This window comes from Brachyhypopomus gauderio, chromosome 17, assembly GCF_052324685.1.
Source record: "Brachyhypopomus gauderio isolate BG-103 chromosome 17, BGAUD_0.2, whole genome shotgun sequence".
In the NCBI taxonomy this organism is placed as follows: Eukaryota; Metazoa; Chordata; class Actinopteri; order Gymnotiformes; family Hypopomidae; genus Brachyhypopomus; species Brachyhypopomus gauderio.
The window spans coordinates 18,044,919-18,062,128 of NC_135227.1; the positions used below are offsets into that span (position 1 = coordinate 18,044,919).

The 17,210-nt window shown below is 42.7% G+C and overlaps 1 protein-coding gene across 9 annotated transcripts in view; it reads left to right on the plus strand.

Annotated features, from left to right (window-relative positions):
• Positions 1 to 11,411: 11,411 nt before the first annotated feature.
• ank3a (ankyrin 3a) overlaps positions 11,412 to 17,210 on the plus strand; it is a 103,924-nt gene continuing 98,125 nt past the window's right edge. For 3 of the 9 annotated variants that reach the window (XM_076978625.1, XM_076978626.1, XM_076978630.1), the window contains exon 1: positions 11,469 to 11,975. In XM_076978625.1, the coding sequence (XP_076834740.1) occupies positions 11,859 to 11,975 (117 nt within the window). In that variant the 5' untranslated portion in view covers positions 11,469 to 11,858. Of the gene's footprint in view, positions 11,976 to 17,210 lie in introns of all 9 variants that reach the window. The other 6 variants (XM_076978627.1, XM_076978628.1, XM_076978629.1 and 3 more) reach the window with 4 other exon arrangements.

The window sequence follows — 17,210 nt, forward strand, 5'->3', positions numbered from 1 at the left end:
CTGCCTACACTTCGCCTTTCCTCTCTTTCTCTCTCCCTCTCTTGTCTTTTTCTCTTTCCCTCTCCCTCTTTTTCTCTCCTTCTCTTTCTGTTTTGTTGTTTTTTCCTCTTTCCAGATAAGGGAATCTCTATATAATGCAGGGGAGGTCAACACCAGGGAGGGAGATTTGGGAGGAGAGATTGAGAAAGTGTGTGTGTGTGTGTGTGTGTGTGTGTGTGTGTGTGTGTGTGTGTGTGTGTGTGTGTGTGTGTGTGTGTGTGTGTGTGTGTGAGTAAGAATGTGTAGGTAGATTGTGAGGGTGTATTATTATGTATTAGATCAAACGAAAATCTCCCACACAGCTGAGCAGAGTTATATAAACACATGCAGTCATACCCACACACACACACACACAAGACAAACGTGTGCACACAGCTTCATGCATACAGCATCAGAACTGTACTGTGACACCACAGAATCGCTTTGCTCGGGGTAGAGGGCACGTATGAGGGTGACTCACAATAGCCATACAGGGAAGAAGATCACATGAAGTTACTGCTAGGGTCAGAGGTCAAGCCAATCTCCCTTATTCTGGGTCTGGTGAGGTGTAGCGTGTCACTCACATCGTTTTATAGTCCGATCACGGTGTGCTTCTGAAGACACAACAAAAGCACCTGTAAGCCCTTCCACACACTTTCTTCCCGACCGACATCGCTGTGGTAACAGAGGCGTTCGAGGGGTGATATCAGTCTTTAGTGAATGCTCTACTGTCCAGAGAGAAACGTGTCTGCTGTGTGGCAGAGGCGTTCGAGGGGAGATATCAGTCTTTAGAGAAAAACGTGTCTGCTGTGTGGCAGAGGCGTTCGAGGGGAGATATCAGTCTTTAGAGAGAAACGTGTCTGCTGTGTGGCAGAGGCGTTTGCTGTGGAATATCAGAAACAACCCTATAGGTTTACTCAGCAAAAATGATCCCATTATCCCATAATCCCCAGCACAGGAGTGGAGACCAGAAATGTATAACGTGAGTGAGCCATTACTGCCCCTCCTGGACCAGTAGACACGTGGCTCTGGGCTCTCAGCACTGACAGCAGCCTCTCAGACTTTAATGCTCTTATCACTTCACATTATTGCACACACACACACACACACATTACTAAGTATGTGTGAGATTTACAGTGACTTAAGGAATGATGTAACACAATAACTCAACTTGAACACTGACTTCTGCCACTGTCTGGATGAAAGTGATAAAACAAATGAGAAAAAATTATCAGTGTTGGTGCATTTATAATAAAGGGAATTCTGTAAATTGTAATTTATGAACATAGACATACACATACATACATTTCCCAAAAGGGTTAGTGCGTGGAACTGCAGGCATGTTGGTGAACATGGTGAGCGTGAACTGGTGTTCTACATGTTCACTGAAAATTATTTACTCAACCAGAACTAAACCACTAACTCAATCAGAACTCAACCTTTACTCAACCATTTTACTCAATCAGAACTCGCCCATTAACTCAACCATTAACTCAAGCACAACTCAACCATTAACTCAAGCACAACTCAAACAGTCTCTGCACTCAACCAGAGATTTTTTGAATATAACAAAATCACAAAGTGTGGGCAACTGTTGTACATTGGTTTTTGGGGCCACAAGCAGAAACAAATATCACTGAACTCAAATATCACTGAACTCAAATATCACTGAACTCAAATATCACTGAGCACGAGATGGTGCTTACCCACAGGAGCAGGAAACCCAGCCGTGAGACAGCACCAGTTGAGGGGGGGCTCTGTAGCTCTGGGATCCTCTGACTGCTCTGGAGATTTATTTAGGGTTACACCCATTTATTTAGGGTTGTGTGTTTCCTGTGGTCCGCAGGCTGAAGGGTAAAACACATTGTGCTTCACAAAAGATGGATGTGAACGTCTCTGAACTGAGTTTGACATTCTGCTCTTTAAACACACACGGATGATTTCATCTTAAGTTCACCTGCTGTATTTTAGTGAAGGAAAGTGTGTGCATATGTGTATGTGTGTACATGTGTGTGTGTTGTGTGTGTTTCTAGAGAGTAATAGTAGGGAAGCTGTGGACAGAATGAGGGATGGTAGTTATGTGACATCCATTTTAAATCTGGTAGTGAGCTTGAGAAATATCTTAATATCTTGTGTGTGTGTGTGTGTGTCCATGTGTGTGTTTGTGCATGTGTGTGTGAGTGTGTGTGTGCATGTATGTGTGCATGTATGTGTGCGTGTGTGTGTGAGTGTGTGTGTGTGTGTGTGTGTGTGTGTCCATGTGTGTTCAAGCATGTATGTGAGTTATTTTTCATGTTGCTCTATTTGTGTCATCAGAGGTTACACTCCTGTGTCCGTTGCCTTGACAACCTCAAGGCTGGCTTCTAAATTGGTGATCAGCACTGTCTCTCTCTCACACACACACACACACACACACACACACACACACACACACACACATACATACTCACTCATTCACTCATACAGCCAAAAAATACTGACATTTGCAAATGCACATATAAATATGATTTCATTTTTTGTGTGATTTGGATAAAATGATTAAAGTAAAAATAAACAAATGAAGCTTTGGAAATGCAAGTAAATAAATAAACACAGAAATAAAAAATCAAATAGTAAATGAAAATAAATAACAAAATATTTTGGCTGCTTTTGTATTTGTTTATTTCTTCCATTATTTATTTATGCATTTATCAATGTATTTCTTCTCTCTGTATGCTAATGATATAAACTAGACATACAGGCTATTGGTTAATTGTCAGAACATCTGTGATGGATTACTCTGGCCTTGGTTATAATTTGCAATGAGAAACTAGAAAGTAGCAAAAAGAACCAAACCATTTGCTGTATGCTGCTGTGTGATCTTGTTATAGTGTAAAGACAACAAATCTTATCGAAACCTTTGGATTCAAATAGATATATCTTATTTATTTGTTTTCCTTTTTTTAATGTTATTTACGTGATTCATTACATTTTCATTCATTCATTCAAGACTTGTACTCTGTTAGAGACTTATAATCTATGAGGCTTATACTCTATAAGAGACTTATACTCTATGAGACTTATACTTTATTAGAGACTTGTAATCTATGAGGCTTATACTCTATAAGAGACTTGTACTCTGTTAGAGACTTATAATCTATGAGGCTTATACTCTATAAGAGACTTATACTCTGTTAGAGACTTATAATCTATGAGGCTTATACTCTATAAGAGACTTATACTCTGTAAGAGACTTATACTCTATGAGACTTATACTTTATTAGAGACTTATAATCTATGAGGCTTATACTCTATAAGAGACTTATACTCTGTTAGAGACTTATACTCTATGAGATTTATACTCTATGAGACGTATACTCTGTAAGAGGCTTATACTCTGAGACTTATACTCTAAGAGATTTATACTCTATGAGACTTATACTCTGAGACATATACTCTATGAGACGTATACTCTATGAGGCTTATACTCTATGAGACGTATACTCTATGAGGCTTATACTCTATGAGACGTATACTCTATGAGACTTATACTCTATAAGAGACTTATACTCTATAAGAGACGTGTACTCTATGAGACTTATACTCTGAGACTTATTGCTCTTGTTGTTCCGTGCTGGACTCTGGATGGCCTGTTTCTGCTTTTACACTTGTCTAAACTATAAACAAAACTTATTGCCAGGTTCTGTGAAACATCAGTCAAGCTGTCTTGCTAATATGTTTAACTGCTAAGTCTTAATTAAGTTTATTGTAAGTCTGGATTAAACAAACACACACACCTTCCTAGCTACCCTATTTTTACCTTTGTACCATATCTGCACTATTTGGCAATATTAGTTTATTCAGTGTCCACTGTTTACATATTGCAAAATTGCACTGCTAATTTACTTTATTATGTTTTACCTACATACTTCACTGTCTGTATGGCTGGCATCAGTCATCTCAATCTGCACAGCAACAGTTGTACACTGTTGCTCTACCCAGTAGTCAACAGCACTACCTCCACTACATAGTCACATTGAAAGACTATACCTCTATAACTTTAGAACTATATACTTAATTTTTTTTATCATTTATTTTGTATATTTCTACCGTAGTCTAGAGTATCCTTCCTTTATAACTCTGTGTACTATGTCTGTACTACTGGATGTCAAGAGTTTCCTTCTGGGATCAATAAAGTATCTTATCTTATCTCACATGTGCAATCACACATACATGTTCCTTCACCTATATCACAATCCACCTCTACCTTTAACACTGTTATCTAAACCATGCCAATTAACACCATCTAACCCATCACCAGCCTCTCTAACTCCATTAGCTTTTAAACACATGTAAAGACATCTGGGGATTAGCACTCTGCCCTACCCTTCTGCCCCCTGGGCCCTTCCTTGTTAGCCAAGAGGCTAACTGTGTCGTGAGCGCCCACTACCGTGGGCTGTGTGGAACACACCAGCTCCTCTGACTCACCACAAAGTAGCTTGATGTAGCAACATTGTGAGCACTGCTATTTATCAATGCCACAGCAAAACACCAGTTTGCCCAAAGCTAAAAATGTATGTGTCTGTCTGTGTGTGTGTCTGTCTGTCTGTGTGTGTGTGTGTGTGTGTGTGTGTGTGTGTGTGTGTGTCTGTCTGTCTGTGTGTGTGTGTGTGTGTGTGTGTGTGTGTGTGTGTGTGTGTGTGTGTGTGTGTGTGTGTGTGTGTGTGTGTGTGTGTGTGTAAAGCTCTTGTATTTAGAGCCGCTGAAGTGCTGTTGTCATAAATTACCTGAAGGATTTCTCATTGTATCCATTTTAAGTGGTGACAAGTGAGCATTGTAAAGGAAAGTGTGTGAACTCGTGAGGTGTGATGGTTCAAGGATGAGACTTGAGGGCTGAGACCTGCACACTCCCTCCCCTCTGCACACCGTACACACTCACCTGTGGACAAACAACAATGGAGTCTCAGGGTGACGGAGACACACCGCATACAGAGGAAGATGTGGGCGGGACAGACAGAAAGAGTGAGGAAGAGACAGAGTGAGGTCAGACAGAAAGAGTGAGGAAGACAGAGAGTGAGGAAGACAGAGAGTGAGGAAGACAGAGAGTGAGGTCAGACAGAAAGAGTGAGGAAGAGACAGAGTGAAGTCAGACAGAAAGAGTGAGGAAGACACAGAGAGTGAGGTCAGACAGAAAGAGTGAGGAAGAGACAGAGTGAGGTCAGACAGAAAGAGTGAGGAAGACACAGAGAGTGAGGTCAGACAGAAAGAGTGAGGAAGAGACAGAGTGAGGTCAAACAGAAAGAGTGAGGAAGACAGAGAGTGAGGTCAAACAGAAAGAGTGAGGAAGACACAGAGAGTGAGGTCAGACAGAAAGAGTGAGGAAGACACAGAGAGTGAGGTCAGACAGAAAGAGTGAGGAAGACACAGAGAGTGAGGTCAGACAGAAAGAGTGAGGAAGACACAGAGAGTGAGGTCAGACAGAAAGAGTGAGGAAGACACAGAGAGTGAGGTCAGACAGAAAGAGTGAGGAAGACACAGAGAGTGAGGTCAGACAGAAAGTGAGGACAGACGGTGTAGCCTCTAAGAGAGTGTTTGGCACAGTTACAAAAACATCATTAGAAATCTAATACTACAGTTCTTTGTTCTCTCTCTCTCTCTCTCTCTCTCTCTCTCTCTCCCTACCTCTCTCTCTCTATCTCTCTCACACACACCTTTACACACACTTTGGAGAATGTGTTAATTCAGCCTCTGCATGTTGCTGGCATTCGAGAAAATCCTGCCTTAGAATGGACAAGCAGATGGCATGCAACCCTACTGCTGTGCACACACACACACACACACACACACACACACATGCACACACACACACACACATGCACACACACACACACACACACACACACAAGCCTCCTGCACACATACTGTATGTGTACAATCATAAATACATACACTGACCTACATTCACATACACACACACACTGTATGTATACAGTTTCTAAACACAAACACAAATGCAAACATTCAGCCATCACACATATCCAAACATTTGTTCAACTGAAAAAGAGATATTTTACAAAAATGTCAAAATATTATATACTGGTGTATAAAAGAGGGTTTATGCATAAATAAGGCTTGGAGGATTAGAACTGTTGCACTCCCAGTCATAGCCAGTCTACTTCTGTTTGAAAACATAGTGAAAATGTAGAAATCAGGCCTGGAAGAGACGCTCCTTCACGTCGTGTTAGGGTTCTCTCCTGCGGTTGCACTTGCGTTTGTATGGGGATGGGCATATTCAACAACAGCTGAATAACCCTGCTGGTGCCTTGAGAGAGAAGAGCGCTCTTCTGAGTCAATCTGCCCCCTTGTGGTTGACGTGCGGATGTACAGCAATACGTGTGAGAGAAAGAAAGCTTTAGAGAGCGACCTTGATTTATTTAAAAAGAAAGAAAGAAAGAGGAGCACCTGGTGCACTTTTCACATTTAAATCCTAAAGAGAGAAATTAACTGGAATAAACTGAAATTAACGCAAATAAACAGAAAGGTGTGTAAAAGCCTACAGCAAGGACCTGACCTGAATCACACACCTCATTACACACACACACACACACCTCATTACACACACACACACACACACACACACACACACACTGTCATGGGTGTAATTTCTGGAAGTGGGGCATTAGGGGCTGAGCTGGCAGCAGCAGGATCTGATGTGAGGGCAGCAGTGTGAATGGTGTTGTGGGTCAAATACAGCAACACTTGCATGCGTAAATGGCCTTATGGTTACTAAATATGAGTGGAGCTGTTTGGCAATGGAAACCCATCAACCTGGAACCCCATCACCCTGGAAACCCCATCACCCTGGAACCCCATCACCCTGGAACCCCATCACCCTGGAAACCCCATCACCCTGGAAACCCCATCACCCTAGAAACCCCATCACCCTAGAAACCCCATCACCCTGGAGCAGGCCAGGAGCTTTGGGTGGAGGCTGGTGTAATGTCCACAGTGTGGAAAGAATTACTGACAAAATGAATACAGTAAAAATTACATTGAGCTTTTGAAACATTATGTTTATTATGCAAATGCCTCTGTTAGTATGCTGAGCTAAAATGTAACTCTCTGCAGAGTGGTGTAAAAAACCTAATGAAACCTAATGTAGATGTTTTCTCCAGGGCTACATGATGTAGGACTTTTAGACTATGGTCTGCCCCTGAATTTCCCTGCATCGGTGAGGAGGAAACCCCGTTGAACACTCCTGGTGTTTCCCTCTCTCTGCTTGGAACAGTTCTATTATTGACTCTCCATCCTCCCTGTGCTGTGTGGTACACATCCACAGACATGTGCTGAAGGGTTTGGCAGACGTGGATGATGAATGTCCAATCACATGATGTGTGTGTGTGTGTGTGTGTGTGCGTGCGTATGCATGATTGTAGTTGTTGGATCAAGGATAGTGCAGATTGAGCATAAATGTAGCCAGATGGTGGGGCGTTGAGATGGGGGTCTGGTGTGGGGAGGTACCCGTCAGAACCAGTTCCAGCCAATCCAGTGAGACGTTCATCTGTCCTTCTCACTGGGCCTCTAACCTAGCCAGACCTTACAGGTACCCCCATCAGGAAAAGAAAACAGGGAGAAGTGTCAGGGGTGATAGTCACAAACAGGGAGAGGGAGGTCAAGCCAGTAACCTTTCACCCTTGAAGTTTTTAGATTTATGTTGGAGTTCAGCTGCAGAGGTCATGACCCGTTTGAACAGGTCTCCGGTCGGCTGAAAGTAATGGCAGCACTAATTAAGATGTGTGTGCTCCATGGTTCCACACCTTGCTGGCTTTGAAGATGTGTGTATGTGTTTGTGTGTGAAAGACAAAATACAGTTATAGAGTACGGAAGGACGTCTATATATCTGAACTCATCAGTGAGCAGTGTGGTCATGGTGATGGCGTTTAAAGTTATTCCCTTTATGAGCACTAGATGGCAGCACAGGGCTAATGAAAGCTTATGAGATTCCTTTTACATACAGGGTTGAGTGAAGCAGCGTAACTGACAAAAATGTTCTGATGAAACCGTGTGTTTAAAATACAGAATATGTGTACAGTTATGTTAATGTATATAAGTAATAGCTAATCTATTACAGCATATTCCTAGATTGTCTGGTTTTGTAGAAGCTACAGATGAATACATAGTCACATGCTGTGTATATCAGGTGTGTGTACGTGTTCGTCCGGCTGGTACTGGGGACACGCAGACATCCATGTATCTGACATGGACGACACTAACGTTTAAGAATTCACTCTGTTTTATGTAATATTTTTATTGGCTTTTAAAAATGAGCGCTGTTAAACAGAAGCACCGAATATATTTTCTCTGTAATTGGCCATATAATAAGAGGATCTATACCCTACACGACGTGGACATGCACGCTGTCTTCCCATAAAAAGGGACGAAGGACATGACAGGACACGCCGGTTAATTTATAGACTGGCAAATCACTTAATAATGACTTTTTACGGTCAGTGAACGTGACAACGCTGCTGGCTCGAATCCCTGACTAACTGTGTTTTAGATATAGTGCTTAGGAACAAGTGTGTGGGACAAACCTGGTGCCTGGCGATCTTATGAAAGTTCAAGGCTTGTTTGAATGATTGATTACTGCTTCACTGTAATGTAACTACTGAAAAACGTTTTCAAACAGAAAATGAATGACAAAGGTTTTTTTTTATAAACCAGTGTTGTGTTTATGACCGATACAGATCTAGCACTCAAAACTCACGATAAAACCGCTGAGGCGTCGAGACGTGAAAACAACAAAAAAATCTACCAAAAAACGAGGCATCTGGAACGAACTGTAGAAATAGATAAAGCCACCAGCACATTTCAATAAAGTATTCAAATGAAAAAAATAAATCCACAAACAGGTCGCACGCTGCCCTTGTCCTTAATTAGAGGTTAATGAAAGTTTTCCAAACCAGCTGAGCTCGTCGGCATTGTGCCATTAACGCGGCCATCGTGAAGTGAGGCGTGTCGTCGGGGACATCTCTACATGTAGGGACCGCAATGAACAGGTATAGATGCAATACAGTTGTGTGCTGACAAAATGTACTGTGCAGTTTTACATTCATCATACAGTCGTCCCCCAAAACCAATGTCAGATTCGAATGAAACAAAACAAACAAACATACCCAACTAACAAATATCCAAATATCAGGATATTCAGGTCTAGACACAGTGTGCATACACGTCTGTTTAGAGACCAAGACCTGCTGTTGTGATGGGGTCACGCGGTCAACGGCATTGGGGTCAGATGTAGCCTCCCTAGGGTGTGGTAGGTGGGACTGTCTCCATGGTGATGGAGGGGTTGATGGATGGACGTGGGTCTGTGTCGTGAAATCATGAACACTGGCAGAAACCCAAGAGAGTCTGCAGTTAAGAGCGTGTCTCTTTGGTGAGTGGTTTGGTTGATTTGATTGCAGAAAGTATATAATTCCTCAAGTGTTGTTGGTGTCCCTCAGGAACACCATAAAAAAAAAGAGAGAGAGAGAGAGAGAGAGAGAGAGAAAGCACTCGCGTTAGTCCGCAAGAACAGTTGATTCTCAGTTCAGAAAAACATCAACAAACTTACCAAATATCAGATACCAAGCCAAGGCTGCACAGTACCTTTTATTCATCTACCTGACAAACACCCTTCTTCCTGAGTCTTTCCTGCCACTCCAGCTGAATTAAAGGAACTGACATAAGTGTTCCTCACCTTCCCTTAGCTTCTGTGTGGGTGGACATTATTATCCAGTATCCAGTGGTTTAGGAAGCCAAACCCCACTGGTTCATATGGATGATTGATCAGAATCACGCTCTTTTAAATCCTGAATGAGAGTGAGTGTTAGCCGGTGTCATGCACAGCGGGTGTTTCTGTTTGTAAGATGGATATTGCTGAGGCTCAATGTTCCTCCAGTGAGAGAAACCGAACTCAGAGTTTTGGCTTTTGTTAAGCCGATAACACGTCCTCACGCTTACCTGTTTGGTCTGTTTTCTGGATCCACGCCGTTGTCTCTGAATCAGCCGTTCAGGAATCGTTTAATAGGTCTAGACTTGGCAGTGCTGTGCTCAGCTCTTCTGACCTTGGCACTCTAAGCACAAATTCTGCCTCTGAGCTCCAGTAGATCCACGGATGATGGGTGTTTCAGCACGCAGAGGTGTGTGTGTCTCAGGAGTCTCAGGAACAGTACACGCGCACACACACACACACACACACACACACACACACACACACACACACACACACAGGTTTAGGTAGATATTGAAGTGAAGGGTTTTGGGTAATGATGCTCTGGCTGGTGTGGCTTAAGTCCACATGGTGTAGGCCGTACTAATGATCGTGATGACTGGTTCATATACGAGTCTCTTCTTCACACAGGCGTTCTCCTCTCTCACCTTTTCTCCCCATACTGTGCCTTCTCAATGATCTCTGAACATCAGCCCCTCCCCTGACTCTATCATTGGCTGTTGCTTAGCAACACAATTCATTGTGGCATAATTTGACACTCTTGGCTGCACTGATGGGATGTTGAAATCTATTTCCTTCAGTCCTGCATGTGTATGTCCTATGATTAACAGACAAGAGACAATACGAACACTGCATATCCTCCATTATAAAATGGATTATGTATTCTCCTCATCTCTTTCCCTCTCTCACTTAGTGCTGTGCACTTTTAGTCAGGCATCAACAGAGGCAGCTCTGGCAGGTTTCTAAGGACCCTGCACCATGCAGGCTGTTTTCAGGTGGCAGACACACTGAAGACACCAATATGGCTACCACCGTTCCTCACACTGATTCAGTGACGCCTGGGTGTGTGTGCATGAGAGAGGAGTGATGGAGGGAGGGAGGGAAGGAGGGAGGAAGAGAGGGATGATTGTTGTGGGCTTTTGATGTATCAGATGGAAAGATTTCTTGTGTCTCCTAAAATGTCTCCTCTGAATGTTAATGGAGCCTCTTGCTCTGCAGAGCAGTATCGAACCCTGTGAGAGAGTACAGAGCAGCACCTCGGACTGATACATCACTGCCCCCTCTCTCTCTCTCTCTCTCTCTCTCTCTCTCTCTCTCTCTCTCTCTCTCTCCTCTGTGAACATAATGGGGTTACAGTGTCTCTTATGTGTGTGGGCATGCATGTGTGTATGTGTGTGTACAATAATCTGTACAATGTCAGTGTCTTTGTCTTACTTTCACCCTTAAACACCCCAGCTGGTGTGTCACAAACACACACACACGCACACACACACACACAGATATACACACAGACAGATCCTTCTCCATCTCTCCCTCTCTTTTGATCTCGCTACCATTCATCTTTAATCACACACACACACGCGCACACACACACACACACACACACACACACACACACACACACACGCGTACAGCCTCCGCTCACACACCCACGCATGAATGCACCACACAGCACTCAGGTAGGACCATGAAGGGACGGCCGAGGAGAGAATGGTGGTTTCCGTAGTAACCACCCCAGCTCCCCTCCTCCGGTCTTTCTCTCACTCCTTCACTCATGCCTGGTGATACTGGTGTCACCATCCCTCTCCTCCTCTCCTCCTCCTGTCCTCCTCTCCTCCTCCCTCCTATCTGGATACACTCTCCCGATCATCACACAAGAGAAAAAGAATAAAAGAAGAAGGGATAGTCCATGTGTTCATTCTCTCTGCTCCTCAGTCTGGACCTTTACTGCCTCGTCTCTCTCTCTCTGGAATGACGGCTTCTCTTTGAAAGGGGGATTTCTTCTCTTTTTTCCTGAAGTGGGGATTTTTGTGGCGGGGTGTGAGAGTGTGCGTGGTTGCCGTGGGGACCTAACGGATACTAAATCATGGCTCACGCAGCTTCTCAGCTGAAGAAGAATAAAGACTTGGACATTAATGCTGGAGAAGACGAGAAAGATCAAAAACGGAGGGCTAGAAAACAGTGCCGTGACCAAAAGAAGAAGGTACACACACACACACACACACACACACACACACACACACACACACACACACACACACACACACACACACACAAACACAAACTGAAAGAACTTATATACACAAATAGGAGTGGGACAGTCTTATATTTCTTCTGTGATGGTCATAATCTATATGACTGTGTGTATATAATGTGTGTGAGTTGAATCACCTGTTTAAGATGATAGGAGTGTGTGCGTATATGTGTGTGTGTGTGTGTCTCTAAGATGGCAGAGGGGTACGTGTGTGTTTGCATGCATGTGTGTGTGTGTGTGTATGTGTGTGTTTGCATGCATGTGTGTGTGTGTGTGTGTGTATATGTGAGTCTCTAAGATGGCAGCATTCTGTGTTGAACCTCTGCTGCAGCAGCAAGGTTACACGTTACATTTCCACCCTGCACACACACACACACACACACACACACACACACACACACACGTGCGCACACATGCCTTCCTTTAACTATCCCTGGCTTGCTTGTCTGCGTGCCTCTGTGTGTGTGTGTGTGTGTGTGTGTGTGTGAGTGAAAGCTAAAGGATGGCGGCTTTCTTGCTCTGATGAAAAACCGACGGCTTTTACTGCAGCAGCATGTGCAGAGATGTTCGCTTGCTGTGTGTGTGTGTGTGTGTGTGTGTGTGTGTGTGTGTGTGTGTGTGTGTGTGTGTGAGCACGTGCTGACACTTGTGCGCAAAACATAATGTGATTATTATTAATGCTCCTTACAGACTAAAGGAATGAAGTGAATGTGTGATAGCCATGCAGTCCATGAAGGTGGATTGACCTAAAGATTAAACCTGCTTTTGCAGAACGGTGGAACGCACTCTCGGAAGATGAGGGTGTGTCTGTTGTTTTGCAATGATGATGTTCTGTCTTCACAGCTGGAACCGTTGGCAAACATGGCTGTCTTCATGTCGAACCCCCCCCCCCCCCCCCCCCCCCCCCCTTTCTGTATGGTCCCAGCTTCCATGTGCACATGTATGTCTGTGTGTGTGAGAGATGAAGATTTGTGTTTTCAGCTGTGCACTGATCGAAGCAGTCTAATAGTGTGGTAGCAGTATGAAGGATGAGGCACGGTCTTTGAGAGCAGTGGTGAAAGGAGAGAACTGTAAAACAGGAAGACCTGGAAACTAGATGAGTGAGTAAGAAAGCAGAGAGGAGGAGAGTACTGACATTGTGTTCAGCTGTCAGAGAGAAAGAGGGAAAGACAGAGAGACAGAAACAAAGAAAGGGACAGCCATTAAGATGGAGGTTAATGTATTATGCACTCGTGCATAGAGAAGGTATTAGCATTGGCACGGTGAGACAGGGACACCCCCTACACACGCCCGCGCGTGCGCACACACACACACACACACACACACACACACACACACACACACACACACACACACACTCACACATTCTCATTAACACCATCACATCTATCAGTGTAGACATTAGGAGATGTAGTCTATGCTCACTCTGTTCCATCCAACAACTCACACTGCAAGAATCCCAGTGCGTCTACACTAGATATTTTTCTGCAGATAAAAAGTGTTGCCTTGTGTTCACATTAGAATGAAGCCAGCACAGCATCAAGCCAAGCTGGAATCAGCCCTGAGCTAACATTACACTGATGTATTGAGCTGGTATTACTCTAGCATTTGAGCAAGGTTGGGAGGGTTACTTTCCAAAAAGTATTCCATTACATATGACTTATTTAAAAATGTATCTGTAACCTAATCCATAAAAAGGCTTCAAAAGATGGAATATATTGAGGGGGTTGCTGTTGGAATGGAAGCCAATGACGTAAGCCGTGTTCCCCCGAGTTTATATATATATATATATATATATATATATATATATATATAGTCTCTCTCTATACTAATCTCAGATCAGAAACCAGAGTATATAGAATAACCTCAATGCGCATGTAGTATTTGTATTGGAACTGGAATGCTAAACTATGAAAATAAATGGTACATCCACGCGTGTAAAGTGTCTTCGTCTTCGTCTTATTGCAGCCAGGCGAAAGATTACATTATCCACATAACGGCTCTTAAGCGTCTTTTATATACTTCAGTACAACCAACTAAGCTACTTAAAGCTCCAAAAATTGGCTGTGCTTTTGTCTTTCATTACAATATACTTGGCAACATATTATAAATTAGTTAAATATTTAGATAATTAATTCATTCCACTAGTACGCTAACACGATGAACATTCACACTCAATAACATTTTAAATCCCACGCGATACATATAGCTGGGTTGCTATATTAACTTGAGGTAGCTAGCTAGCATCTAGGTTAGCTAAGTTATAAGGTTAGCTGAGTTTCACTAACAAACATTCGACATCATACAGATTAATGGTGTGATCTGATGAAGGATTTTAAACCACAGATGCACTTCTTGTACGTCCTGGTAATTCGGGGCCCCTCTCCCTATCCATGTTATATTTAGTCACACGACTTTCAAAGTCGTCAGATGGTTGTGCAGCTAGCTACACAACTCACTATCGTAATCGGGACTCTTGAAACCGTTGTGGTGTGCACTCTACATGTCTTATCTAACTGTAGTGTAAACAAATTACACAGAGAATGACTCGATACCATATACAAAGATATAGAGAGATATTTGGACTCACCAACATGTCCAGATAAACTAGATATTTTCAGGGACTCTCAATAGTACTAAGTACTAGTATTCTTAACTAGCGTCTGAACATTTCACACATAGCCATCAAGAGCTGGTTTAGAGCCCCAAGCAGACACCAATTTGCTTCCATTCTGGAACTCTTCCTGGAGACCAAAATCTGTCAGCAAGCAGAAAATTGGTTAAAGTCAGGGCTCTCAAGTCTCACGCATTGAGCGTGTGACACACGCATTTGACCGTCTTCACACGCTCACACGCCACACTTCCAATTTCACACGGCGAGAAAAAATAAATCTAGTTTATTTACATCCGATCCATATCTTTGTTGCCCTCCACTGGCGGTCGCGATATCGCGATATACAACCCCCCCCCCTCAACAACTTACGTTCGCCACCCAGCCCCCCCCCCGCTCAACAACTCACATTCGCCCCCCGCCCCCCCCGCTCAACAATTAACGTTCGCCACCCCCCGTCAACAACTCTCACACTCTGACATGAATCCAAAACTTGAGAGCCCTGGTTAAAGTCATGTAGTATGAACTACATTCGTGTAGTAGAATTACATATGGACTCACATTCGCAAACTAGAGGCTAATGTTGCCTCACTGACAACTGCGGTGGCAAAGCTAGATAAGAGATGAGTAGACCTGGAAAACAGAACGTGGTAGCACAACATTCATCATTTGTGAATACCAGAGGGACTGGAGAGCTCACAGCCAACAGAGTTTGTGGCCCAGATGCTTCAGGAGCAGCAGGGTGTGATGGAGCCGCTACTAGAGCAGGTCGATTTCACCTTGTGGAGCTCACCGTGAGATAGAGAGTCTCAGTGGCCCTTTGTTTTTCTCAGATCCTCAATGACATACCGAAGAGATCTGGAGAAACATCTTTCCTCTGTAAGGATAGTAAAGTCTAGATATATGCAGACTACACAACAGCTGTGGCTAAGAGGAGGGGAAGCTTCAGAAATGTGAGGTGCTAGCTGTACAGTTGCCCAGGCATAGGTTTGGCATCATCTACCCTGCTGTTTACAGACTGACTCTACCATGCACTGAATCTGAGGACCCAGCTTTTGCAGTTGAGTTTGTCAAAAACAAGTGTTGTATCACTTGGTGTGGAAATAATAATTGTTAGCTGGCCCCGTGTGCATGTTAGCTGACAGGTTGGTAAAGCTCACACTAATGCCTGAATCATATGTGTTCTTTTTTTTTTTCAACTTCCAATGTTAGTGAGTACAGTGACTCCCCACTATAATGCACACATGCATATATTATATTAATTGTTTGTTTGTTAGCTGTATCACTATTAGCATGTTATGGTCTAAGCCATATATAATGTTAATATGTGGCTATTTGCACAGTTCGGTTGTAGGTTTACCACTTAAGTCATCGACCTCTTTTAACTGATGTTACTCTGATGTTACCTCAGACTCTACTGTCATTATTATGTTATTGGCTGTTTCCACAATTCATTCACAATTTTACCACTTAAATCATTTTATTGACCTCAGACTTCTCATAATTGATTTTAGCTTCCTTCTGGCTCTACTGGCGACCAATGTATGCAAGTTTGGTTTACTCTGACTCAGTGGTCACAAAATTTTTTTTTGTATTCAGGGTTTTGCTGGCATCTCAGTTGAGAGATGCTTCAGCAGGGGACGTTTGTGGGATGTGGTTTCTCTCTCATATTTGTACCTGGTTTTGATACTTTTTTCAATTTGGTTGCATTCATTTAATCTTTAAAATATTATAATTCAGTTATTAAATTATTAGGGTTAGCTACAATTAATAGTTTATCTCGTGCCTAGTCTCATACATGCCCTCACTCTCTTAAGACATGCTTCAGCCTGGCGTAGAACAGCCAGCTAGAGGATGTCTTCGTATTCTCACTTGGAATTCAAGGGCATCAATAACCCAATTCAATACAGTAAACTCCACCAACTTCGTCAATTGAACGCCCAGACTTTTATCCAAGAAACATGTTTCATGGTATCGAGGTATCATGGGTAATGTTTTTACCCCATGTGGAAAACTACACTTTTTCCAGTTCCTCACACTTTGCAATAGTTCTTACCTCCAAGCCCACTGATAAATGTGAATTGTCTTTATCCAATTTGTTTTTACATATGACAAACATGTCAACCAGGAGCTTCTGCTTTTCTATATCTGCAAGATACAGAAATCTCATGTTATAAGCATGAATTATATTTTCTTTGGATGTTGAGAAGAATTAATTAAAAATTAATGTCTGTTTTTATCCTGTACTTTACATATTGTGATATCAAACTATTTGATTTCAGCTTTCACTCAAATAGTGCTAAATGCCATCTGCCAACTTGCTTAGCAAAATATGTTCAACAGATATATACCTTCTGTAGATCCAAGATGTGAGGCTGAAAGCTGTTTTGACAAAAGAAAGAGATATTTAAATTGTGATGAACCATGTTGAAGATTCAACGATGCATTACTACTCATTCAAAATCTAGATGTTATCAACAAATGTTGGACCAAAGCCAAAAATCTTTAATGTTTTGAAAATAAGTAGATAATCTATAGCAATCAATAGCTTTATCAAAATCAATGATTCTGTT